This window comes from Corvus cornix, chromosome 2 (assembly GCF_000738735.6).
Source record: "Corvus cornix cornix isolate S_Up_H32 chromosome 2, ASM73873v5, whole genome shotgun sequence".
Taxonomy (NCBI): Eukaryota; Metazoa; Chordata; class Aves; order Passeriformes; family Corvidae; genus Corvus; species Corvus cornix.
The window spans coordinates 153275277-153302008 of NC_046333.1; the positions used below are offsets into that span (position 1 = coordinate 153275277).

A 26732-nucleotide genomic window follows, 5' to 3' on the forward strand; every position below is an offset into this window, starting at 1 on the left:
CTCTGGAAGGAAGTTTGGGGCGGCGGGGTGGTGGGGGGGGAGATCCCCCTTGGCTGGAGCATCTCTAGGAGGGGATTTTGGGGGGGTTTAACCCCCCCTATCCCATTTAGGGTCGCTGTGCAAGGTGGGTTTAAGCCCCCTCTGTTTTTCTGAAAAGGGGTTTTGGAAGGGTTTAAACTTCCCCCCCCACACACTTAGGGTAGCTCTGCAAAGGGGTTTGGGGGGTTCCCCCCCCCCCCCCATTTGGGGTAACCCTGTAAAGGGGTTTTCAGAGGGTTTAACTCCCTCCCCACCCCGGCTCTCTCTGTAAGGTGGGTTTGGGGGGTTTAATCCCCCCAACCCATTTGGACTAAATCTTGTAAGGGGGGTTTGTAGGGGTTTAAACTTCCCCCGTTATTTAGGGTAGCTCTGCAAGGGGAGTTTGGAGGGTTTTAAACTCCGTCTTTCCCTTACTTAGAGCAGCTCTCTCAAGTGGGTTTTGGGGGGTTTAAACATCCCCCATTTAGGGTCTGGTAGGGTTTAACATCCCCCTATCTAGTGTAGCTTTACAAAGGGGGTCTGTGGGGTTTGTGTCCCCCCCTTTTACCGAAATTTTCTCTGCCGGGGGGCGGGGGGGGACGCTGTGGGCTCACATCTGGCCAGATGTTAAGCGCAGGGGGCTTTGCAGCAGAACAGAGCAGGGGTTAGGGAGGGTTTAAGCCCCCACTTAGGACAGGCCTGGGGTCTAAAGGAGGGGTCACCGAGCCCTTAAACCCCCTGAGCCAAACGCTGTGAGCTCAAGCAGGAGCCCCCCAGCTCCAGCCCCCCATTCCCTGCCTGTGGATGTCGCATCCCTGGAGATGATGCCCCCCGAGGAGGAGAGCCCGGATGGGGACAGGGACAGTGGCCTTGTCCTCCTGCATAGCCCGAAGAGCGGCAGCACACGGAAGGTGAGGATGGGATGGGCTGGCCCCATATCCCTGTCCTATCCATAGGGATGGCTGTCCCCATGGATGAGGGTACAGGGCCATCCAACCCCGCTGGGGGTGACAGGGCCCAGGAGGGACTGCGGGTGGAAATGTTGTTGCTGCCCCATAAACGGCCCTAAAACCTCTCTCCCAGCTCCTCATCCCTAAAACTCTGTTCCTCGGTCCCATCTTTTCCGCTGGCTCCATCCCCAAGCTTCCCAGTGATTGCTTTTCACCAAATTCCCGGGTATTTTGGCTTTTTTTCCTCCTCCTTGCCTGCAGGAAGATGATCCAGGTGCTCCCTGTTCCTCCTCTCGCTCCCACAGGTGCTTGGCAGGGTGGTGCTTCCTGAGTTTTTCCCTCGGGAGCTGCTCCCGAGGAAAGTCGGGATGTGCGGGAGAGATGGGGCTGATTGCTCTGCCGGCATCGTTGTTTATTTAGGAACAATTGGGATGGAATCAGCGGGAATTGTCCTCAGGCTGCCACCAACCCCCGATGTCTTGGGGTCAAAGACGTTTTAGGGAGCAAGAAAACATGGCAAACATTCATTTTTGGGTCTATTTAAGTGTTTTTCCCATTAGTTTTTTCCCCCTGAGATCCAGTGGGATAAACCAGCAGCGAGTTCACTCCATAATCTGAGCTCCTCTTGCAAATCCCTCACTTCCAGCAGAGCAAAAAGTCCCAACACCTAAAACACCCCTAAAAAGATTCCCAAATAACCAAGAAAGCCAAACTCAGCCACGCTCTGGAAGGGATTTGTTTTTTTTTCCCCTGGATCTGTCTGATCTGGAGTCACTTGAGCCTGGGCTGCAGCTCAAGAGGTTGCAACCTTAAGCCAGGTCGGGGTTTAAGCACCAGGTCTAAGGAGCAGGTGCTGCTCGTGAGGGAAGATTAAAGGGAGGGATTTGGGACTTTTTTCCCCCAGTTTATTCTGTTTGGATCCGGAGCACAAAGAATAACATGGAAAATATTGCCGAGCTTTGGAGGGGGAGCCGGGCAGGGGATCAGCTCTGTCATAACATGATTATTTTTTAATCAAAGCAGCAGACCATCTGATCAGCTCTATTTGTTTATTTTTTTTATTAGCAGTAGTATTATTTAGAGAGAAATTATCAATATAAACTTTTCCTGCTCGTTTTATCACCCTGGCAACATCAGGAGTGTGGATCCCTGTTTTCCCCCTGGAAGGGGATTTTGAATGCTGCTGAAAAAGTGCTTTTTAATGCCTTTTTTTTTTTTTTTGGCCAAGTTTTCTGTCCTAGGAGTGAAGATTTAATCCACCTGCTTCCTGCTGGCACCTTGCCCTGACTCCATGCCTCCCCCACCTCCCTAGAGCATTTTCACCCTAAAAATTCAATTTTTAGCCACAATTTGTGCTGTTTAAAACCCCCAACCCCCCAGATTTTCTTTCCCACCCCCAGGTTTATTTTTCCTTCCTCTTGCTGACTGCACGAGCCACCAGTGAGGCCACTTGGGAAATTTAAAACCTTAATCCTCCCCTCATTTGTTCAAAGGCTCTGTGATGTAACCATATTCTCAATAAAAGGTTTTAGAGGTTTTAGCTGCTCCTGTCTCCCACAGAAACCCAGCTCGGAGCCAGGGTGCTCCATGAGATTAATTCCATGATAGGGAATTTCTGATTAAATAGATTTTTAGGGAGTAAAAGCCCACTTGTTGTCACCTCCTGCTTGTCTCGGAAGAGCTCATATAAATTTCTTAAATGCCTCTGGCTGGAAAAGGAAGGAAATTCTGGATAATTCTGGGGGAAAAAGGAGAATTTCCAAGCCTGTTTTTGTGTGCACAGTGGTTCCCTGGCTTTTGTTTTGCTCTCTATCCCATGGGATAATGTGGCTAAAGCAGGGTCACTTGGCCACTTCTCCTGACTCAAAAACTTGTGGGTTCCAAAGAGGAATAAAAATTCCAGCTGACAGCTCTGGCTCTGTGAAAATGATTTAAAGACCAGTGTGGTTCTGGAATTAAAACAGGTGCTCAGGGTTATCCTATTCCAGGTTTTCCAACTGCTGGATCATCTGTGCACTTGGAAACTTTCTGTTTGGAGGGAAAACTGTGTTGGGAAATGCTGGTGCTGCTGGGAGGGGATGGAAATAAATCCCTGATTTTTTTGGTTTTGGGGTGGGAGATGTTGTGGGTGTTTAGTGGGAGAAATTTATGGGTTTGAGGTTGGAACCACAGACCACAGGCCCAATGGATGGGGTTGGGATCAGGGATTGTGGTCCAGCATCAGGAGGATGTGGAGCTGCTGGAGCAGATCCAGAGGAGGCCACAGAGATGCTCCAAGAGATGGAGTTCCTCTGCTCTGGATCAGGCTGGGAGAGCTGGGAATGTCCAGCCTGGAGAAGAGAAGGCTCCAGGGAGAGCTCAGAGCCCCTTCCACGGCCTCAAGGGGCTCCAGGAGAGCTGGAGAGGGACTTGGGACAAGGGATGGAGAGACAGGACACAGGGAATGGCTTTAAACTGGAATAGGGTAAAGTTAGATGGGATAGTGGGAAGGAATTCTTCGCTGTGAGGGGCTGGAATGGAATTCCCAGAGAATCTGTGGCTGCCCCATCCCTGGAAGTGTCCAAGTCCAGGTCAGACAGGGCTTGGAGCAAGCTGGGATAGTGGAAGGTTTCCCTGCCCATAGCAGGGGGTGGAATTCCATGATTTTGGTCTCTTCCAACCCAAACCATTCCATGATCCTGTCATCCCTTCAATATCCCTTTTCCTCGCACAGAGGGTCTCCGTGTGTTTGCCCACACCCGTGGCAGTGATCCAGGCTGGCTGGAGTCCTTCTTTCCTTCATTCCCTGTCCTTGGGAATGGGAAGGTGTCTCCCTGGAGGTGGGGCTGGCTGTGGAGCTGAGCTCAGCACCAGCTGATGACTCTTCTTCCCACATTATGGATGTCTCGAGTCTCCGTGCAAATTAAACTTCCTCAGTTTCTCTCTGGGCATTCCCTGGCTTCCCTAATTGGGAGGAATCCTGGTGGTGACTCCTTTGTGGCCAAAACTGGTCTTGGACATGGCCCAGCTTCGTCCGGGCTTGGGCAGCTTCTGGGATCCAGCTGGATTTTTCCAGTGTCTCCAGGAGCTTTTCCTGCAATTCCTTGCTGGGACTACAACTCCCAGTTACCAATCCCTTCCTCATTTCTGTGGGAAGATCCCCGCTTGGATTTTACCAGCACATTCCTGATCTGTGCCAGTTCTTCAGGACCTGGATCTGCATCTCCATTTCTCTCTTCCTTGAAACTAGCAGCACTTCCAAGGATCCCAATTTCTCCTTCCCACATTTGATCCCTTAATACCCTTCAGTTTCGCTTTTCCTCTGGTGCTTCCAGCTACAAAGGAGCAGAAATCAATCCCTTTGTCATGGAATTACCCTTTGGACTTGCTGGCCTCCACCTCTTCCTCCAGGTGATTCAGTTTGTCCCCAGTGCTGGAAAACTGCAGCCTTGTTTTGGCCCCGAGGCCTTGTTTTTGTCAACAAGGTCACCAGGGACACTCAGGGTGTGGCTGTCACCCAGGAGTCACCCAAGGCTTGATCTCCTGGGGGTGGGAAGTTCAGAGTCCGCCCTGAGCAAACATTCCCTAAGGACTCGTAATTGCCGCTCGGGATGGGCCCTTTGGAGCTGGGAGGGAAAAACGCCCTTGAGTCATTCCCATTGTTCCCTGCAAAGATAAGGTTGGAGAATCCTTGATGTCCCTCGGAGGGGAGCTGTTGGTCTTGTTCCCTTTTGGGAAAGGTCTTATGGAATCTTTTTTTCCCTCATGTGGAGACCCTGGATGAGGATTTTCGGTGCTGTTGTCACATCCCCGTGAGGGTGGAATGCCGAGGGATTTCCTCAATTTTTCTCCGCCTAAGTGGTCTTTTTCCAATAAAATCATACGATATGGGTTGGAATGGACTCATTGGGATCACAGAGTCCAATTCCTGACCCTAATCCTGCTTTGTCACAGGTGATAAACGCCAGGGCTGGCCACACCTCACTGATTTTCATGGATTTCTGATCTGTCATTCCCTGTGTACAAACAAAAGCTGCAGTTCCCTGGCTCCTACGCAATTTAAGGAAGAGTTCTGTGCTCGTTTTTTCCTTTAAAACCTTTAAACCAGGAAGGAAAAGTAGGATTTTCTCCAGAGCCACTTCTTAAACCCCCAAATTCCCCTTTTCAGGTGTCCCCAGCTGCCCCCCAAAGCCTGGATGAAAGAGCCCCTCTTTCTTCTGACTTCTTACGGGGTGACCTCGAGAGCTTGAGCAAAGAGGAATTAAGTGAGGAAAATCCCTTTTGGAACCTAACCGTGGGATTTTTTCTTTTTCCCCTCTTATGCAAGTCATGTTTAAATCCCTGGAAACTCATTCTGTGGATTTTAGGTTTTGGTTGGAACTCAGGAAAAGCTTTGGGATCCTTTGAACAGTTGGAAGGTGAAATGCTCTTCCCTTGACTCCTTATTTCCCTTATCTATATTTGGATTTAAAGATGGCATTTTTTACTTTCCTGGAGCCCAATTTTCTTCTCGCTCCAAGATTTGTGGAAATGCAACGCAGATGGGGCTTGGTTGTTCCTCATGGAATGAGGTTTGTACTGATCCATGCAAGCCAGGGATGATTTCTGGGGATCACGGCAGAGCACCTTGAGGGAAGATCAGCAGCAATCCCATATTCCTGCACTTTTCCAGCCTCATAAATGTTGAGGAAAACAAAATGTGTAGAGATCACAGGAAATCCTTGATCTTGAATTCCTGACTTAACCTCCCAAGGCTTTGGGTTTATATCAGGTGCTCCTGGTTTTCCAGCACCTTTTTGTTGCTGGCTTAGGAGCCTGGATAAGGGATTGAGAACTTATCCCGTTAAATCTGATGGAGAAGCCAGGGAAAAAGCCCCTCACAGCTCCACGAAGAGCTTTAGTGCTCCCCAGCAGGAGAAGTCAAATCAATTTGCTAAATCCCATCATGGCTCCTGCAGGGAAGAGGTTTTAACCCTCTTGGAATATCTTGTGGAGCCATCCCAGTGTCTTCTCATCCCACTTCTTTCCTTCCTTCATTCCCAGTGCTTTCCCTCCAGACAAGGATCTTCATTTTGGGTTTGGATAATCCTTCCACTTGTGCCTTTTCCATCATCCCAACCTGCACTTCCCAGGCCTCTTCCCTGTGTCTCCAGGTGGGTTTTGCTCCTTTTCCCCACAAAAAATCCCTTAAAATTCTCTGGCTGCTTCCAAGGAAACCTTTGCCAGAGGTGGAAAGGACTCCAGGGTGCTGGAATTTGCAGGAAGAGCTGGAGTCGGAGAAGAGAAACTTCCCACCTGTTGAGCTTTGCATGGATTTCTGTGCCTCTGGGGGCAAAGAGAGGGAGCCTGGAAAGGTCTCATTTGCATATATTTGGGTATATTTGCATATTCCTTTGTCATTCTTGTCTCTGGATCTGTCAAGTTCTCAGAGATCTCATCTTGAAATTTGAAATTAAGCCTTAAAATTTTAATGAGCACCTTCTCTTTACATCTTGGCTTGGTTTCCTCATCCTTTCCTTTTTTCCTCTGATTCCGAGATTTTTCTTTTCCCCCCCCCAGGGAGACAACAGAATTGGGTGGATTTTCCCCAGGACAAATCCAGAAGTGGCAATTCTGGATCAAACTTCCCTATATTTGCTCCTGGGTTTCACACGCAACATTTGTGCAGCTTTCGGGGTGTTTTCCTCAAACCCCACTGAACTGCTTTTCCAGAATAATTGGGATCTCGTGCTTCCAGCTTGTTCCTTTCATCAAATTCATGGATTACTGTAAAGCATTAATCCCAGAGATTTATGGACCAGCTGGAGTCCCTCTGATTCCTCAGTCTCCAAGGTGCCAGTTAGGAGCTCCAATCTTTCCCTTAAATGAAAATCCCAATGTTAATCCCAGACCCTTTTCCAAAGGAAGCGGCGCTCGCTGGACTTCAAATACGAGGAATTAATTTTAAGGAAGCTGAAGTCCATGGAAGTGCAAAATTTTCCATTTCCTCCTTGCCAGCTCCCACCAGAGTGGCGATTAAGCATTCCATGGAATTATGGAATGGTTTGTGTTGGAAAGGGCATTAAAGGTCATCTCATCTCATGGGCAGGGACACCTCCCACTATCCCAGGTTGCTCCAAGCCCCATCCAGCCTGGCCTGGAACACTTCCAGGGGCATCCACAACTTCTCTGGGAAACCTGTGCCAGGGCAGGGGTTGGAATGAGATGTTCCTTAAGGTTTTTTCCAACCCAAACCATTCCATGATTTTGGGACCTTCCCGTGCTTTGCAGGCTCAGAACTTTTCATGCTCCTAAACTTCCCAACCCTGTGCCTTCCCAACCAGGGATTTTTTTATCCAGGGATCTTCCAGAGGCTCATTCCATCCTTCTAAATCTTCCCTTGCACAATGGGACTCATCCCCATTTCGGCAGAGCTTTTATGGCCCTGGATTTCGGGACGCTCCTTGTGACAGCCCCATTCCCTGGGGGCATCCCATAATAACCCTGTAAGCCAGAGGGAAATCTGCTGGCTGCTGTTTCCTGGAGTCGGGAATTCCACGTCTTTTCCCTGTCTGCAGAAATTCCGAGCTGGAGCCGAGGGAAGGATGGAATCAATTTAGTGCTTTGTGCCTCTCATTCCTGCATCCCTGTGAACTCCTGACTCCCTGTGCTGCATATCCCGGAGACAGCCTCGGGATCACATCTGTTCCCGAGCTTTGGGGTCATACTGAGCTCATCTCCAGCCCCCCCTGGACCTTGGCGCATGTCCAGAGCCTGGAAAGGGGATGTGGAATTCCTGTTCACGGCTGCCCTTGGGGATTGGGGAATAAAATGGTTACTCCAAGGGCAGTGGAAGGTCTGGGGGGTGAGAAACTCAACGTGACCTGGCTGTGGGTGCTCACATCCCAGAAATTCCCGGTGTCCTGGGCTCATCCCACTGCATGGGCAGCAGGAAAAGGGGGAATTCTGCCCCTCTACCCTGCTCAGATGAGATCCCACCTGGAATTCTGCATCCAGCTCTAGTGTCCAACAGCAGAAGGACGTGGAGCTGCTGGAGCAGGTCCAGAGGAGGCCACAGGGATGCGCCAAGGGCTGGAGCCCCTCTGCTCTGGAGCCAGGCTGGGAGAGCTGGGAATGTCCAGCCTGGAGAAGGGAAGGATCCAGGGAGAGCTTCTGGAGCATCTTCCAGGGCCTAAAGGGGCTCCAGGAGAGCTGGAGAGGGACTTGGGACAAGGGATGGAGGGACAGGACACAGGGAATGGCTTCCCACTGCCAGAGGGCAGGATTAGATGGGATACTGGGAAGGAATTCTTCCCTGGGAGGGTGGTGAGGCCCTGGAATAGAATTCTTGGAGAATCTGCGGCTGCTCCATGCTTGGAAGTGTCCAAGTCCAGGTTGCAGCAAGCAAGGAACAAGCAAGCCCATGGCAGGGGTTGGAATTTCATGATCGTTAAACTCCCAACCTAAACCATTCCATGACTCTATGCTCGGAAAGTGCACAATTTATGGAATGGATGGATATTTTTTTGAATCCCAAAATGTGGATTTGGGATGAGATCCTGCCCTTGTCTCTCAGCAGGGCTGTGACCCCTTTGCCCAGACCCAGCGCAGCAAACTCCAGCACCGCCGGGCCCGGATCAACCAACAGATCAACAAGGAAATGCGGATGAGAGCGGGAGCAGAAAACCTCTTCCGGTGAGTCCTGATCCCCCTGAGCATCCCCCAGCTCTGGAATTTGGTTGGAGACAGGAACAGAGTCTTGATATCCAAGATTCAGCTGGTGGAAGATTGTAAAAAGCAGGATGGGAGCAGATGGGATAATGGGAATGAGGTTGGGCTTGGAATGCAGAGCTCCGGTGTGAAAACCCAGGAAGTGGATCCAATGGATATGGAACTGCTGGAGTGAGTCCATGTATTCCAAGGGCTGGAGCCCCTCTGCTCTGGATCAGGCTGGGAGAGCTGGGAATGTCCAGCCTGGAGAAGGGAAGGCTCCAGGGAGACCTCAGAGCCCCTTCCAGCGCCTAAAGGGGCTCCAGGAGAGCTGGAGAGGGACTGGGGACAAGGGATGGAGGGACAGGACACAGGGAATGGCTTCCCACTGCCAGAGGGCAGGGATGGATGGGATATTGGGAAGGAATTCTTCCCTGGGAAGGTGGTAAGTCCCTGGAATGGAATTCCCAGAGAAGCTGTGGCTGCCCCATCCCTGGAAGTGTCCAAGTCCAGCTTGGATGGGGCTTGGAGCCGCCTGGGATAGGGAAAGGTCCCTGCCCATGGCAGCGGGTGGAACTGGAGGTTCCTGAAGATCCTACCCAAACCATTCCATGAAATCCAGCTCTAGAATCAGAAAATCCCTTTAGGATTGAGTCCAACCATTCCCCCAGCACTGCCAAGGCTACCGCTTGCCCCGGGTGCCACATCCACACAGATTTTATCCCAAGGGTGACATTTTTTAGTGTAACTTGTGTTTATTTCATTTTTCCTTAATATTTTGGAGCACATTCCAGGCTGGGCAGGTCTTTAATAGAAAAAATTCCATAAATCTCCCTTAAAAAACAACTTTTTGGGAATATTTTGCCAGTTTTCTGATAGTTTCTATCCCAAATAAAAGAAGATAAAATTAACTTTCCACTCCTGAACTGGAATGATTTAACACCAACGGAGTGTTCCTGTTGCACCTGGAAGAAGGGGAATAACGGCTGATCCCTAAAAAAATGGCAGATGAGGACATCCCACTGCTCCATCCTGTGGAGCATCCACTGCTGTGCCTCATTTAATTATGGGGAAAAAAAGCCACGGAATCCCAACTTCTGCCTCTCCTCTGTGTTACAATAAAAAAAACCAAACACCAAACCAGAGGGAAATGTGCTGGCTCAGCAGAAATCAGCCTGGTTTTGGTTGGAATTTGAGCTGGGGGAAGGGGGAGTAAGGAAAAACGGGATGCAGAACACATCTTAATTATCAGGGAAAGGCACGGAGGGGGCTCCTTTTTTGCTGGCTCAGCACTCTGGGTGCCGCTTTCCTTCCCTCCCACAAATCCAGCTGAGTAACGAAGTTGATTTCTCGGCATTCCGGTGCTCCAAGCTTATGAAACTTTGGGAAATCTGGGGGGGGGTGGGAAGGAATAATTAAGCCTGACATTAAAGGCTGAGGAGGAGTGGGGATTATGTTGCAAGTCTGTAGTTTATTGCTTTTAAAATTAAAGATTTGTGTTGCGTGGATAAAATTCCTTTGGATCTCTAGCCTGGTGCTGGTGGGGAAAAGCTGTGGATTGTCCAGCCTGGAGCAGTTTGGAGCTGAATTTCCTGGGATTTTTGCCTCTAAACTTAAAAACAAACTACACCAATGCTTGGAAAAAATGATCCTGTTCAGCCTTTCTGTGTCTTTTCCTGGAAAAGTTGGCAGGAGTGGGGTATTGGAAAAAAAAAAACTCCATGTGGTGGAAAAATCCATTATTTGTTTGCTGGGTAATTAAATGGGAAGAGCCAGAGGAAACCTTTTCGTTCCTTGCTCAAATCATGGGATTGAGTGGAGGAATGGGAGAGAGAAAAATGTCCAGGATTTTGGAAAGAAAGAAAATAAATCACAAAATAAATCCCAGAAATTCCCCGTGTCCTGGGCTCATCCCACAGTGTGGGCAGCAGGAAAAGTGGGAATTCTGCCCCTCTCAGGTGAGATCCCACCTGGAATTCTGCATTCAGCTCTGGAGTCCAACAGCAAAAGGACGTGGAGCTGCTGGAGCAAGTGCAGAGGAGGCCACGGAGCTGCTCCAAGGGCTGGAGCCCCTCTGCTCTGGAGCCAGGCTGGGAGAGCTGGGAATGTCCAGCCTGGAGAAGGGAAGGATCCAGGGAGAGCTCAGAGCCCCTTCCAGTGCCTAAAGGGGCTCCAGGAGAGCTGGAGAGGGACTTGGGACAAGGGATGGAGAGACAGGACCCAGGGAATGGCTTCCCACTGCCAGAGGGCAGGATTGGATGGGATATTGGGAAGGAATTCCTCCCTGGGAAGGTGGTGAGGCCCTGGAATAGAATTCCAGAGAATCTGTGGCTGCCCCTGGATCCCTGGAAGTGTCCAAGTCCAGGCTGGAGCAGCCTGAGATAGTGGAAGGTGTCCCTGCCCATGGTAGTGGGGTGGAATTCCATGATTTTGAAGGTCCTTTCCAACCCAAACCATTCCAGGATCATTTGCTGCGTGTGGCACTTGCAAAGTGCCCCAAGGAAATCTTTACCTGGTGACAGATTCCTGGCAAAATTATGGAGCAGATCCTCCTGGAAACTGTGCTAAAACAGCTGGAAAATAATCAGGTGGCTGCTGAGAGCCAAAGAAATTGTTGGCAGCTGGGAGCAAGGAGGGAAAACTCTCCTTAATCCATATGGGATGAAAAATGGACCAAGAGTGGCCTGGAGGTGTTGGGATGTATGGGGAAAATAAATAGGAATTAAAACCTGGTTTATAGGGATTAAATACTGGTTTATGTGGAAAGATGGGGTGGTGCTGCCTGGCAAATTGCAGGAATGCTGAGGGATTTTTCAGTGGAAGCAGCCACGGGGATCTTTGGACGTGCTGTGGCTTGGCTTTGTTTAGAATAAAAAAATTCCTTGTTCTTGGAAAATCCTGGTGAAGGGGAGGCAGGAGGAGACTCTGAACCACCAGATTTTCAAAGGAAAACCTTGGAGCTCCTTCTCCTGCCCTGAGCCAGGGCAGGGCAGGCCCAGAAGGATTCAATCCATAAAAAATCCACGTGAAAGGCAATAGTCGGGAAGAGCTGGAGGGAAGCAGTTTCCGTGTGTTGTTTTCCCTGGATCCCAGCGTGGTTCAGCAGCCAGAGCCCCTTTCAGCTCCGAGTTATCTCTCCCTGCTTTCCTTCGGAGCAGATAAGCAGGGAATAATCAGCCTGGGAGTTTGTCCTGCTGGGAACAGCTGGAATCAATCCCTGGTGTTTACAGCTCCTGCTGGGAGCAGGGAAGGGAGGGAAGAGAGCTCAGCAAATCCCTTCTCTTCCACAAGGATTCTTTGCACCCCAAAATGAGTTCTTCCTCCTCAAATCCCACTGTTTATTTGGGATGGGGGAGCACCTGGAGTGGTCACAGCCACTGCTGGAGGTGGGAGCGGGAATGGGCAAGGGGAAGGTGGCTCTGGAGCAGAAATTCCTGGATGCAGCACTGGGATGAATTTTTGCCTGGGCTCAGCCTCTACCTGGATGTTCTGACTTTCCTAATCCTGAAAGGCTGGGAGAGATGGGAATGTTCAGCCTGGAGGAGATTCCAGGAAGGGCTTAGAGCCCCTTCCAGTGCATAAAGGGGCTCCAGGAGAGCTGGAGAGGGACTTGGGACAAGGGATGGAGGGACAGGACACAGGGAATGCCAGAGGACAGGGTTAGATGGGATATTGGGAAGAAATTTTTCCCTGGGAGGGTGGTGAGACCCTGGAATAGAATTCTTGGAGAATCTGTTGCTGCCCCATCCTTGGAAGTGTCCAAGTCCAGGTTGGATGGAGCTTGGAGCACCCTGGGATAGTGGAAGGTGTCCCATGGCAGTGGTTGGAATGGGATGACCCTCCGGGGTCTTTTCCCTCCCAAACCTTTCCATCATCACCTGGAGGCACAATCCTGTGGGAAGGTTGGGCTGGATGCACCCAGATTGCACCTCTGGATAACTCAATCTGGAGTGGAAAAATAAATTTGTGGATGAAAAGAGGGAATTTTGATCCATTGGTTTCTTGCAGGGCCACCAGCAACCATAAGGTGAAGGAAACGGTGGCTCTGGAGCTGAGCTACGTCAACTCCAACCTTCAGCTCCTGAAGGAAGAGCTGGAAGAGCTCAACAGCAGCATGGACGTGTATCAGAACGACAGGTGGGTCTGGGAAGAGCAGCCTGTTCCCTTGGGATTCCATTTTTCCTGCTACTATGGAACTTTCCTGGGAGCAAGGCTCCTCTCGCCTCGTCCGCCCTGCTCTGTCCCATGGCCGAGGGTTGGGGTGACCTTCAGAGGTTCCCTTCCAACCCAAACCTTTCCATCGTCAGGGACCACGAGGTGGTGGCTGGGGAGGATTTGGGCAGGGGCCAGAATTCCTGGCAAGTTTTCATCCTGGGACTGTCAGTGTTTTCCTTCTAGAGCTGCAAGGAGAGAAAAATCAGCTTTTCCTAAGGGATACTGGGATGTTTCGGGATGGATGGAACATCCTTTGGACTCTGATATCCCAAAGCAGGAGGAATAGGGAAGAAAGAACCATCTTCCCTTGCATTGTCCCCCTTTCCTGAGAATCCCACCGGAGCTTTTCCCAATGGGATATTTTGGTGATGGGAATCACCATCCCTGGAAGCGTCCAAGGAATGCCTGGATGTGGCACTCAGTGCTCTGGGCTGGGTGGGATCGGTCACAGGTTGGACTCGATGATCTTGGAAGTCTTTTCCAGCCTAAATGACTCTGGGATTTTTTCCTCCTTTTCCCCTCCTGAGGTGGATGGTGTTGGATGGCAACATGAGGTGTTGTGTGGGTGACATGGCTGAGGGATGGGATGGGATGGGATGGGATGGGATGGGATGGGATGGGATGGGATGGGATGGCATCCAGAGGGACCTGGATAAGCTCCACATAAACCTCACTGGGTTCAACAAAGCCAAGTGCAACATTCTGCACCTGGGTCGGGGCAATTCCAAGCACAAATCCAGGCTGGGGGATGAAAGGATGGAGAGCAGCCCCAAGGAGAAGGATTTGGGAGTGTTGGGGGATAAAAAGCTGGAAATGCCTCATGCATGTGCCCTCACATCCCAGAAATCCCCCATATCCTGGGCTCATCCCACAGCATGGCCAGAGGGAAAATGGGGATTCTGCCCCTCTGCCCTGCTCAGGTGAGGCCTCACCTGGAATTCTGCCTCCAGCTCTGGGGTCCAACATCAGGAGGACGTGGAGCTGCTGGAGCAGATCCAGAGAAAGCCATGGAGATGCTCCAAGGGCTGGAGCCCCTCTGCTCTGGAGCCAGGCTGGGAGAGCTGGGAATGTCCAGCCTGGAGAAGAGAAGGTTCCAGGGAGACCTCAGAGCCCCTTCCAGTGCCTAAAGGGGCTCCAGGAGAGCTGGAGAGGGACTTGGGACAGGATGGAGAGACAGGACACAGGGAATGGCTTTAAACTGGAATAGGGATAGTTAGATGGGATATTGGGAAGGAATTCTTCGCTGGGAGGGTGGTGAGGGGCTGGAATAGAATTCCCAGAGAAGCTGTGGCTGCCCCATCCCTGGAAGTGTCCAAGGCCAGGTTGGATGGGGCTTGGAGCAACCTGGTCTGGTGGAAGGTTTCCCTGCCCATGGCAGGGGATTGGAACGAGATGATCTCTAAAGCCCCTTCCAGCCCAAACCCTTCCATGATTCCACGTTTCTGTGCCCATCCACGTGCTTTTCCCAGCACGTTCCTTGTCAGGGATGCTCAGTTTTCCCAATTTGCCACTTGCTTGCCCTGGCTTAAAAAGAAATCGGGAGCAGCAACAACAACAACCCCAAACCCTGCCCAGGCCAAACAAAAACCCCTTTGTTTATTCCAGGCATTGGATTCCAGTGGAATTCTCGTTAGGGAATGAGCAGTAATGGCTTTCTGCACTAATTATAACTCCTGGAGCAGTTTTTCCCAAGGAAAACGTGGGTGCAAATTCCCTGCCCTGCTCTCCTGGTTTTCATAACTTCCTTTGTCTCTTTTCCTCCCCAATTAATGATTAATTAACGAGTTGTCAGTGATTTTGGGGGATAATGAGAGGGGGCTGTTGTGTTGGTGAGGGCTTGATCCTGCCTTGCCCACCCAACATCCAGGATTCCTCTGGGTGCTGGAAAAATAGGATGATTTCAGGGGTTTTTTGCATCTCTTCTCTTGTGCTGCCATTCCCAAATCTTTTTTGGGAAGAGCATTTTTTCCATGTGGAGTCTCTTAATAGGAGCAGCACAAGCCCAGGGCAAAAGCTGCTTCCTTTTAATCTCCAACCCGCAGGATCCATCCAAGATTTTTAATCCAACCTCCAAATAGATTCTTATCTTCTTCCAGTGAATCCATCAGCGTTCCCATGATCCCTCTGGGACTCAAGGAGACCAAGGAGCTGGATTTGTTGGTACCACTCAAGGTGAGCATTGGGGTCAAAGTGGGAGATGAGGGTCTGGAGATGCTGGAGAGTAGGAAAGGGAGGAGATGATTCCTTAGTGGAGGTTTCCCTGTGGGCAGAAGCGGTGAATTCCTTATGCAGAATTGCCCGAAGTCATCCTTAAAATCCTAAATTTCTCCTGTTTCCCCATCCAGGATTTCATCAGTGAACACTATGGAGAGGAGGGTGTCCTGTTTGAAAAGGAAATCAAGGAATTCATGGAGCTGCGACAGGTTGGTGTCCCTTGGCTTCCAAAGTTTGGCTTGTCCAGGATCACTCCTTGGAGATGCCTCATCTTCCTCCAGGAGTCCCCTCATCCTTTCTCTGAATTCCACATTTATCCATGTATTTCAGCCTGCAGCATTCCCATGCTAGAGCACCTTGGCTTTTGTTTATAGGTTCCAAAATGTTACAGACTCTCTCTCCAGGTAGGCCTTGGAGAAGAGGAAATTTAAAGCAATCTGGGAAAGGAGGGGGAAAATCCTGTTTATTCCCGAGGATTTCTCTAATCAGAATTTCCATGAGTTTCTCTTAACAAAAATCAGAATGGTTTCGTTCCCAGCCTGCTGCTTCCAGATCTGGGTGTCCCAGCACCCAAACTTTCCCCATGGATGAACCTTAAAATCATGGAATGGTTTGGGTTGGAAAGGCTCTTAAAGATCATCCAGTTCCATCCCCTTCCATGGGCAGGGACACCATCCACTATCCCAGGTTGCTCCAAGCCACATCCAACCTGGCCTTGGACATTCCCAAGGATGGGGCAGCCACAGCTTTTCTGGGAATTCCATTCCAGGGCCTCCCCACCCTCCCAGGGAAGAATTCCTTCCCAATATCCCATCCATCCCTGCCCTCTGGCAGTGGGAAGCCATTCCCTGTGTCCTGTCCCTCCATCCCTTGTCCCAAGTCCCTCTCCAGCTCTCCTGGAGTCCCTTTGGGCCCTGGAAGGGGCTCCAAGCTCTCCCTAGAGCCATCTCTTCTCCAGGTGAACACCCCCAGCTCTCCGTCACTCTTTGAGGGCTCTCAACCTGTGCCATGGAGCTTCCTTCTCTTTTCCCATCCGTGTCTCCTCTCCCATTCCCACAGGCCATGCGCACCCCGAGCCGCAACGAGGCCGGATTGGAGCTCCTGATGGAATATTACAACCAGCTCTACTTCCTTGACAGCCGGTTCTTCCCTCCCACCAAAACCTTGGGCATCTTCTTCCACTGGTGGGTGCAGCTTTCCCCATCGCACCTGGGTGGGGAGGGAGTCAGGATCCAAATTTCCACGATGGAATCGCTGCCAGTGCTGGTGGACACTGGGATCTGGGTTTGCTATTGCCTTGGGTGGGTTAATTTGGGGAGGGAGGGGGAAATACAAATCCCATGGGACGTACCACGATGGGAACGGTGCCTGCAAGCCCACCGGGAGCACGGAAAACCCTTCAGGCTCCTCGTGCATCCATGGGGATCATGGGGTGGTTTAGGTTGGAAAGGACTTTAGAGATCACCCAGTTCCGACCCCCTTTCCATGAACGAGGGCACTTTGGGGACCGTGACCAGGGGATGGGCAGCTGTTGGCTCTTCCCTTCTCCAGGTACGACTCCCTGACGGGGGTCCCATCCCACCAGAGGGCATTGGCCTTCGAGAAGGGAAGTGTCCTCTTCAACCTCGGAGCGCTGCACACCCAGATCGGAGCGCGGCAGGACCGCGCCTCCCTGCCCGGCCTCAACCAGGCCATCGATGCCTTCCAGAAGGCAGCTGGTACGTAGCTTCCCCTCTTCTCCTCTTCCCAAGAAGCTTTTCCCAAAGGTGGGAATAATCCACGGAGGTGCAGGAAGGGGTGGGAGCAGTCGTGGGAAGAGGCGCCTCCAAGGGATCACAAATGGAGCGCCGAGGTGGCTCCACGTTGGTTGTGTGGGTTGGGAAGAGGAGTTGGGATAATCCAACAGCCACCCAATGGGATGTCCCAGCTGAGGGGAGGAGAGACGCTGATCCATCTTCTCATGGAAAAAAGGGAGCCTGGACTGGGATCACCCAGGGCTTTGGAGAAGAAATTGGGCACAGGGATGGTTTAGATGGCAAGGGTTGGACCCAAGATCTTCGTACCCACCACTGATGGTGAGATGTTTGATGTTCCTGGAGGGAAACCTGCCTGATCCCAAAGTCTGACCCTCCTCCTCACAAGCGTGGTAACTTCCAGGAGCTTTTCCCTCCTCCAGGTGCCTTTAACTACTTGAAGGAAAACTTCTCCAACGCTCCCAGCCTTGACATGAGCGCCGCCTCCCTGACCATGCTGGTGAGGCTGATGGTGGCCCAGGTCCAGGAGTGTGTCTTTGAGAAGATGACCTTGCTGCGTGCCCAGAACGACTTCCTGTCCCGCCTACAGCTGGCTCAGGAGGCAGCAAGGGTGAGGATTTTGGGAAGGAAAGGATTTGGTGGGATTTTGTGGTCGGCACAACCTTCCAGGAGAGCACAACCTGCTGTCACCATCTCCTGGTGGACATCCCACATCCCATCCCCTTCTCCCAACTCTTCAGGTGGAAGATGTTTATTCTGTGGTGCACCAGACCATGAGCCAGCCCCACGTCAAGGATTACGTTCCCTTCTCCTGGACCACCATGGTCCATGTCAAGTCGGAGCATTTTAAAGCCCTCTCCCATTATTTCGCTGCCATCGCTCTCTGCGACTGCCCTGGTGAGTGTCCGGCAAGTGGAGGGAGCTTCTTGCTCATCCAAGTGCTGATTCCATGTGTTGCCTGGTTTTTCATGTGGGATTCCCAAAGAAAGAGGTGATGGGAGGTCAATGGATACAACACGTGAAGTTTTTGGAATGCTCTGAGCTGTGGGTCTTGGTTATGGACTCAGCGATTCATCCCCAAGGCAGATTTTCCCGTATTTCTGGTTTCCACAGGGAAAAATCCGAAGAAGGGGAGGGAAAAGCTGCTAGAGGGATGTCACCTGCTGTCCCCTTTGGGGCTGGGTGGGGAAATAGGGGTCACCTGCCTGCTGACCTCCTGCCAGTGTCCTCAGCCCAACATCCTTTGGGTCACCTTGTGTTGGGCCACCTGAGGGCTTCAAAAATCAAAAATCAATCCGAAAATCCCTTGGATTTGGTTCCCAGCCTCATGGATGGATGTCCTGGCAATCTCGGGGTGGTGGCAGCAGGGTGCACATGGCTCCATGGAGTCACTTGGAGTGTGGCTTCAAGATGTGACCCTTGATCTCCATCTGTGCCACCACCGACACCCTGGGAGCAATTTTGGGATGGAGCAGAAGATCCGGGGGTGGGCAGCAGATGCTCCTGGTGGCCTTTGGGCTACCTGGTGACCTTCGGTGTCACGTGGTGGGTGGCTGAGGAGCTTTTTGAGGGCTGGCTGCCAAAACTGGTGCTGTGGCAGTGACACCAGTGGCTGCCAGACTGTCCTCACACCCTCCCCCGCTCCGGAGCCTGCCCAAAATCTTCCTTGTGCCGTGTGGGCGTTGCAGAAGCTGGATTCAGCAAGGAGGTGGGAGAGACTGGGATAATGTGGAGCTAGAAGAGCTTAAAGATCCAAACAGGAGAGGATGATGATGGAGATGGAATTCCATGGGGCTCCAAGGGGCAGGGCAAAGCTTTCCCTTAAATTTTTTGGTGTCCTTAGGCACTGAGGGAAGCAGAAATCTGCAGGAGATGCCTACTTTGGGAATTTTTTTGCCTGCTGTTGGGATCTCGCATTCCTGCTCCCACCTCTCCCTTGTCAGAATAACAAATCTTTTGCTTCCATAACCAGCTGGGAATAAATTCCTTACGCTGCAGTTTCATCCCTCAAGGATGCTGACATGGCAGGAGCTGGCACGGGGAGAGCCAGCTCTGTAGCTGCCAGTTCCCAACCCTCTGGATCCCTGTGCTCACCAGGCTTTGGGATCCCCTGTTTGGAGCAACAAGGCTCCCTGGAATCCTCTGGGTTGTTTCTTATCCCACTCTGCATCCAGGGAAAGAAGCTCCTGTGCAACCTTGAGTGAGCCAAAGAGGATTAGGAACAATTTGGGCTGGGAAAAAGGGTTTAAAGAGCCCAGTGTGGGGTTTGGAGAGCCTGGGAGAGAGGTATCCATCTCTGGTTTTCCATGGAATGACTCCCAATTCCCATTTTCGTGAAATGACCATGGAATGACATGAATTGCACTGTGAGCTGGAGAAAAGGCTCCAGGGAGACCTCAGAGCCCCTTCCAGTGCTTAAAGGGGCTCCTGGAGAGCTGGAAAGGGACTTGGGACAAGGGATGGAGGGACAGGACACAGGGAATGGCTTCCCACTGCCCCATCCCTGGCAGTGTTCCAGCCAGGATCGATGGGGCTTGAAGCCAAGTGGAAGCGTCCCTGCCCATGGAAAGGGGTTGGAACCAGAGTGTCTTGAAGGCCCCATCCAACCCAAACCATTCCATGATTCCCTGAGTTCGTTGTCTCATGTCTCCATGTCCGTGAGCTCCAGGTGGGGAATTCCCAGGGCTCTCTATTCCTGGTCCTGCTTCCAGATTGGAGCAAAGGAAGGAATGGAGGGCCTCAGCTTCAGATCCTGGTGCATCCGTGACTGGGATCATCCCTGTGCCCATCCATGATTCCCTGCAGGCTGTGGTTGGATGACAGGAAGGTGCTGCCAGGGCCACCTGAATGTGGATGTGGCTCCTGCTCCCCTTGTCCCCACTGCCACGGGAGGCAGGATAGCCCTGACCTCTCCCTAATCCCAGCTCCATCCCTTTGCTTCCCACAGCTCCCTCGGATGCTGAGCTGCCGGAGCAGGAGAAGGCTTTCCTGCAATTCCATGTCACCATGCCAGAGGGGCCGTCACTCAGTGTCCTGCTGCAGGATCCCGAGGAGAGGAGGAAGCTAGGTGAGCACAAATTTCTGGATCCCATCATGATTCCTACAAATGATGAGATTTTAGGGGGATCTCTCCGTGCAAAGAGGAATTTCTCAGGAGATTCCTTCTCCTGGGAAGCAGGAAAGCATCAGAATCCCCTTGAGGGTGTGAGGACCAACTCATGGTGTTTGTTCCAACCTGTCCATCCATGTTTGACAGGAAAAATTCCAGGTGTTCCGAGCCAGGTAGCATCACCCAACGCTACGGAGAAATCCGTAGGGACATGGAGATCCTGGAAGCTCCTTGGTTTGGGCTGACTTGGCTGGAAAACAAGACACAGCAGATGCTCAGGGGGTGGCTTTTTCAGCTGCAGCGAATTCTTGGGAGACAAGAACTTCTTCCCATGCGGAATTTCAGGTCCAGGGAAAGAACAGACGCTGCTTATTCAGCTGAAGTCTTGTTTTGGCAGCCCCTCCTCAACGGGGCTGCATCGAGAGCAAACTCAGCACTCGGAATTCGGGGTGTTGCCTCCCCCAGGAGCTCTTTTCCCTCCTTGCACACGTGTGGAAGGAGGCAGATCCCACCAGGAATGAGTTTGGCCTCAGCAAAGTCCTTCAGGATGCTTGGCAAGATTTCCCTGCTGGGAATGGGAAGTGGAAACCTCCAAATAAACCCCAAAATCCAAGTGTTCTATGGTGACACCACCCCACACCCTCAGCTGCGGTCACCTGGTTTGCACCAGCTTTTCCAGCTCTGCCTGTTTTTCCTGGGGGAATGGGCTCTGTTCAACATTCCTGGTGAAAAATGGATACGCAGACACCAAGCTGAGCTTGGATTTGGTTTACAGGAAGGGAAAAGCCCGGAGAGGTTGTGGATCTCCATCCCTGGAAGTGTCCAAGACCAGGTCGGACAGGGCTTGGAGCAACCTGGGATAGTGAAAGGTGTCCCTTCCTGTAAGGTCTTTTCCAACCCAAACCATTCCATGATGATAATTGTTATTATTATTATTATTATCATTATTCGTCATGATATCACATTTTATGAATTCGATAAAAATTCTGGGGGGGGAGTCTCCTCTCTGTTTCCCATCCAACCCCAAAGCATTCCCTCAGTTGCAAGTTCCTCTGGCTGTGGGTCCCGGGAGTCTGGAGCAAACCTCCTCTCCCTGGATTCTGTTGCCACCGTGTGTCCTGAGCGTGAAATGCCACAGGCACACGTGTTTCCATGAGACACACGGAGAGAGCTTTTCTGGGAGTTCAGCCTTGGATACGGCTGCCTTGGTTGCAGTTTCCCACGGAGGAGATGCTTTGCATTGATATCCGTGGGTCACTGGAATTTCAGCTCCTCTTTCCCGACCGCTTCCATTTCCCAAGGGTGGGAACACATTGAAGGCAAGTGGAGAGGAGCAAAGAGCAGAGGATGGAGAGCAGGACCTGCAGGACAAGGAAAAGGCTTAGCCTAGAAAACAGGGATGTGTTGCACCTTCCCAAGGAGGACGGGGCTGGGTTGTTCTCCGTGTTCCCATTCCCGAGGGATCCGAGGCGATGGAGAGAAGTTAATTTGCTCAGGAGATTGAGGTTAAGCGTGAGGAGGGATGTCGGGGGTGGTTTTTCAGGAACATCTGCCAGCTCCAGCGCCAGGGGAGCGAAGTAGGTCACCCTTCAAGGTCCCTTCCCAGCCCTCCATCGGCTGGGACCGACCCCATTTAGAGCTGGGAACGTGACTGGGCTGTCCCTGAGTCACAGCAGGGTGGTGGCACCGCTCCTGAAATCCGTGGGCAGCCGAGCGGGAACGGCACCGGAGCTGCTGCTCCGTCGGGCTCAGCTCCCTCTGCTCCCTCACAGGCAAAGCTCACCTCAAAAAAGCCATCATGAAGCACGAGGAGGCCATGAGGATCCATGGATTGTGCAAGATCCTAAGGAAGATGGATATCCTGCAGGAGGTCCTGTCCTTTGCCCACAAACGCTCCCTGAGCAAATACTCCGAGATTGACCACGAGGAGGATTTCTTTGAGACGGGAGAAGCTCCGGACATCCATCGTGAGTGGGGGGTTTTTGGGATTGTGGGTGGGGAGGGGGTTTGTGGGTGGGAAGGCTTCACAGGGACTTCTGCTGTAGAGGGGGCTTGGACTGGGTGGTCTTTGAGTTCCAATCCAAACTATGCCAGGATTTTAGGTCCTGGCTCTTACGGGGTCACACTGTCCCTCTTTGGGATGGCAGCAGCTGCCTCAGCTGCCCGAGGTCACCTTCTGTCTGTGCTTTTCTCTCCCTCCCATCAGCCAAAACTCACCAGAAACCCGAAATCAAATCCCCCAACTTCTCCCAGGTGAAGGTGACCGACCTCTTCCACAGGCTGGTACGTACAGCTCCAGGAATGGGAATATCCCGAGGGAGCAGCCGTCTCCTCCTCCTCCCTTCCATGCTCTGCTTCCCTGGATCCCTTCCTCCCGCAGCCTCTTCTCCCTCTCTCCTGTGGTTTTCCAAGGAGGAGCAGCAGGAGGAGGGCTGGGATCTGTCTCTGTGACACCTAAAGGGTCACAAAGCTCCTCTGGTGACAGGGGAGCAGGCACAGGAATTTTGGGTGGGCTTTTCCCAAGGGACCCTTGGGAATCTGGTGGCAGGAGGTGCCAGGAAAATCCCCCTAGAGCTTTATCCCTGCCCTCTTTAGGTTTTTGGGGCCCTGGGAAGCAGGAATGGAGTTCAGGAGAGTGGTAGGATCTGTGGTGGGATCACCTTCTGAGTTCCCCAGGGAGAGCTTGTGCATCTCAACCCCAGGGCATTCCTGTGGGAATGGAAAAGCAGGGAAAAGTCAGGAGAATAGGAGAGAATTGGGGGAAAAGTGACCCTGAAGTGGTGACCTGTCCCACCACCCTGCTCCTGGACCAAGCAGGTCTGGCATCCCCCAGATCCAGACCGCATCAACCCCCATCATCCCTTCTTGGACATTTTCCCTGCAAAAGACAGGATTCCTTTCTCTGCCCCCTCCTCATCCCTGGAATTGTTTTTTTTACAAGGCTGCACAATTCCAGGGAGTTGAAAAGGTGCTTTCCATGTTTCTCCCTCATCCCAGGGCCCCCTCTCCGTGTTCTCAGCCAAGAACAAGTGGTACCCAGCCCGGAGAGTCCACCTGATGAGAGGAGAGAACGGCTTTGGATTCACCCTGCGAGGAGACTCCCCCGTCCTCATTGCCGGGGTCATCCCGGGGGGCTGCGCCGCTGTGAGTATCCCCATTTCTTGCTGTTCCCATGGGAATGCTGGAAGGGAGCTGCCTGGAGGGATTTCAGGTGTTTTCAGGTCTTCAAACTGCTCAAGGAGGAGACTCATCCCTGCTGGAGCTCAGCCTGGGGTTTGCAGGTGGGCGTCATGAAATGATTAAGATTAGTTTTTAGGAGATAGCTAAGGAAAAAACACGGAATTTTGCTCAGTTATTAACTGCTGGAAGCCCACCCAGCTCCCTTGTACCTCGCTTTGGGATGTGACAGTGGCTGGAACAAGATGGCAGGTCCAAAAAGCAGGGGCAGCTTTGTTTTCCAGCAGAAAATGCTGGAGAATCCTGGTGGGATTCCCAAAAGGTCTCCCTGCTCCCTCAGCACCAACCCATCCATCCAAATCCCAGCATCTCTGGAACAACACTCTTCCTAGCAGCAGGATCACATCTGTCTTTGGAAGACTCAGAAGTTCCCAAAGATTGGGATATGGACCACTTATGGTCCATACCTGGAGCAGAGTTGCATCTTCTCCTCAGCCTGGAGAAGGGAAGGATCCAGGGAGAGCTTGGAGCCCCTTCCAGTGCCCAAAGGGGCTCCAGGAGAGCTGGAGAGGGGCTGGGGGCAAGGGATGGAGGGACAGGACCCAGGGAATGGCTTCCCATTGCCAGAGGGCAGGGATGGATGGGGTATTGGGAAGGAATTCCTCCTTGTGAGGGTGGTGAGGCCCTGGAATGGAATTCTCAGAGAAGCTGCGGCTGCCCCATCCCTGGAAGTGTCCAAGGCCAGGTTGGATGGGGCTTGGAGCAGCCTGGGATAGTGGAAGGAGTCCCTGGTGGAAGTGGATGATCTTGAAGGTCCCTTCCAAACCATTCCATGATTCTGTGACGATCCATGCGTGTTTCCGCTCATTCCCTGCAGGAAGCCGGCCTGAAGGAGGGCGACTACATCATCTCCGTGAATGGCAAGGACTGCAAGTGGTCCAAGCACGCCGAGGTTGTCCAGCTGCTGAAGAGCACCGGGAAGGAGGGGGTGGACATCGGAGTCATCACCCTGCAGGGCTCGGAATGTCCCAAAGCCGTAAGTCACATCCCACGGGAAACCACCGAATTCCTTGGAGCTCTGGGTGCTGCCCTGGCTTCACGCCCCTCTCCACCTTTCCCAAGCAGGTGGACAGGAAGGCAGCAGTGATGTCCTCGGGATCAGGGATGCTGAAGAGCGACAAGGAGAACAGCAGGAAGAGCCTGATGAACAGCAAGAGTGCCAGCACGCTCCTGGTGTGGAGCAAGAAGAGCAAGCGGAGCAAGAAGAGCACCTACAGCGGTGTCCCCTTCACCGCCGTGGGGGACAACGAGGCCATGTACTGACCACACGCCGTGGTGTCCCCTGAGCTCCAGGACTGGCTGCCCAGGAAGCTTCCCAACCCTGGCTGGGCTGTGAGGACTCCCAGACCCGGGAATGCGCCGCTGGTCGGATCCGCGCCGAGAGGTGAGCGAGGCACCTCCACTTCCCAGCTCCTGCATCCAACGATCCCCTCAATCTGGGAGAAATTCGGGTTTATTGTTAATTTTGGGATTATTTTTTTGCTCTTAAGGGGGTTTGGGGGGAGCTGTGCTAAAGCAGGGCCTGGTTTGTGTCTTCTGCTTGGCCAAAGCCAGCCCCAGCCATTAAAGCAAAAGTGTCACCTTCTGTAGCATCTCCTGGGCTTTCTCTGCAAGGTGCAAGGTGGAACTGCTCTCCAAGAGCTGCTGAAGGAGCTGAATCCTCCCAAAACCCCTTTTTTGGGAGAGGGGACAGCGCGGGCATCGATGACTTGTGGCAATCCCATCACGTGGTCCAACCCCAGCAGCATCTCCCAGCTGGGGCTCTCCCAACAAAATGGGTTCAAATTAGGATGGTTTGACAATTTTTAGTGCTTTTGGGGTGGTTTTTTGGGGGGAATGAACCCCCAGCTTGGCTCAGCAAATCCAGCCCAGCTGCCCAGCCAGATTCTTTGGAAGAAAAGGGAAGGACTTAACGTGCAGTTGTTGTCTGGCTTTTTTAATCAGGAGAGGTGGATTGCCCTAAATATTCCGTGAGGAGATTAATAGCTAAGAGCCTTGGGGGGGTTTATTTTTCCTGGGAGGAGATTAAAATTCCAGGAAGATATCTCCTCCAGATTATTAAACTCCTAAATTTGTGCTACTCTTGGATCTTGCACACGTTGCTAATTCTCTAACGCTGCTGTCAGCGTTCCTGGGCTGGCCTGATGGATCCAGGCATCTTGGTAATTGTCCTGGAAACGCTGGGAGACTTCAGATCCACAAAACAGATTGGCAAAATTTCCTCCATCCTGTTTCTGCCTGGTGCATTGTTGTTTTTCTGAAAGCTCAGGAGTTGTCCGGCCTTCAGTGCTCGGATGATCTTGGGAGGTATAAAATTCCCTCGGGAGAGATGGGATTGTATTTTTGTACTTTTTAAGGAATTTTTAGGGGCGGTTTAAAGGAGCAGCGGAATCTCGTCATGACAGCACCCCTTGGGGTTGGGACTTCTTCTCGGTGGCTCCTTGTCCACTTGCCAAGCTCTTCATCCTGATTTTATTTAAGGAAAACTTCCAGAAACAAAGCCAGGTTGGACGAGGTTGGAGCAACCTGGGAGAGTGGAAGTTGTCCCATGGCAGGGAGTGGAACAGGATGGGCTTTAAGATCCCATCCAAGCCAAACCATCCTGGGATTTTATGAGCTCCGGGAGGGGGTTTTAGCTCTGTTGTTGTCCAAGAGGCCTCTCCATAGCCTGAGGCATCACCACAGCGGATTCCGGATCCGCCTTCCAGCAAGGGGCCATCTGGAGCAGCCAGACTTCCCACGTCATCTTCCCGGCTGCTCGGCGTGGGAGCAGGAAGGAAAGGAGGGGGTGGGGTCGCAGAAAAGGCCACCTTGCCCTTAAAACATCCCAGCAGCATCTTTCCACCGTCCTAAAAACGTGGGATGCCACCACAGACGTCTCCAAGCTGGAGAGGGATTTATTTAGGAGAAGCCGTCGCGCTCCGCCCGCATCACCCAACCCCGGCGTTGGTGAAGGGGTTGGGTTTTGTGGGATTGGGATCATTTTCCTGATTCCAGGGTTTTATGTTGGGTTTGGTTTGGTGGGTTTTTTTTAATTTGTACATGGATTCTCACCTTTTACAGATTAAAAAGCACTGATTCAAATCCAGTTTGTAGCACTTTTGTTGGGAATTACGGGTACACCACTCATGAGGGGAAACAAACCTTGGCTGATCCTCCAAAACAGTCAATTTTGGGGCATTTTTTACACAAATCCGGAGCTGTTGAAGTTGGGAGGGATCCTTTGGATCCAGGATGGGCTGCTCCAGGCAAACCAAGGTCCCAAACATCCAAATTAAATTTGGTGAGCTGTGGTCTCCATTTTCAGTGTGGTGCAATGGGAGATGGTGGCTTTGTCGCATGAATTCATGGAAGTCAGATGGGAAATGAAGGGTGGGGCTCAGGTTGGATCCCGTGAGGGCTTTTCTCCTGGGGAAAAAAGGGAATTGGTCCAAAATGTCATTTTTGCTTCACACAGCAGGTTTTAAACTGCTTTTTTGGGGTTTCCATAAAGGATTTCGGATCCCTTTTTCTTTTTGGAAGAGGCGAGTGGGAATTCAGGCTGGAAAACAGCAAATCCTTGGCATG

At 51.9% G+C, this 26732-nt stretch overlaps 1 protein-coding gene across 2 annotated transcripts; it reads left to right on the top strand.

Annotated features, from left to right (window-relative positions):
* Positions 1 to 26253, top strand: RHPN1 (rhophilin Rho GTPase binding protein 1). Of its 2 annotated transcripts, none has more exons than XM_019289334.2 (15): positions 1 to 929; positions 8503 to 8621; positions 12645 to 12773; positions 14948 to 15023; positions 15197 to 15274; positions 16125 to 16249; positions 16617 to 16783; positions 17242 to 17429; positions 17560 to 17716; positions 19767 to 19886; positions 21701 to 21895; positions 22135 to 22211; positions 22926 to 23072; positions 23983 to 24141; positions 24228 to 26253. In XM_019289334.2, exons 1-15 carry the CDS (start codon positions 840 to 842, stop codon positions 24426 to 24428), a joined length of 2028 nt encoding a protein of 675 aa, XP_019144879.1. In that variant the 5' UTR covers positions 1 to 839; the 3' UTR covers positions 24429 to 26253. The 2 variants fall into 2 exon arrangements, with proteins under 2 accessions (XP_019144879.1, XP_010402977.1); XM_010404675.3 differs by having other exon boundaries at positions 2 to 929; positions 24231 to 26253.
* The last annotated feature ends 479 nt before the right edge of the window (positions 26254 to 26732 follow it).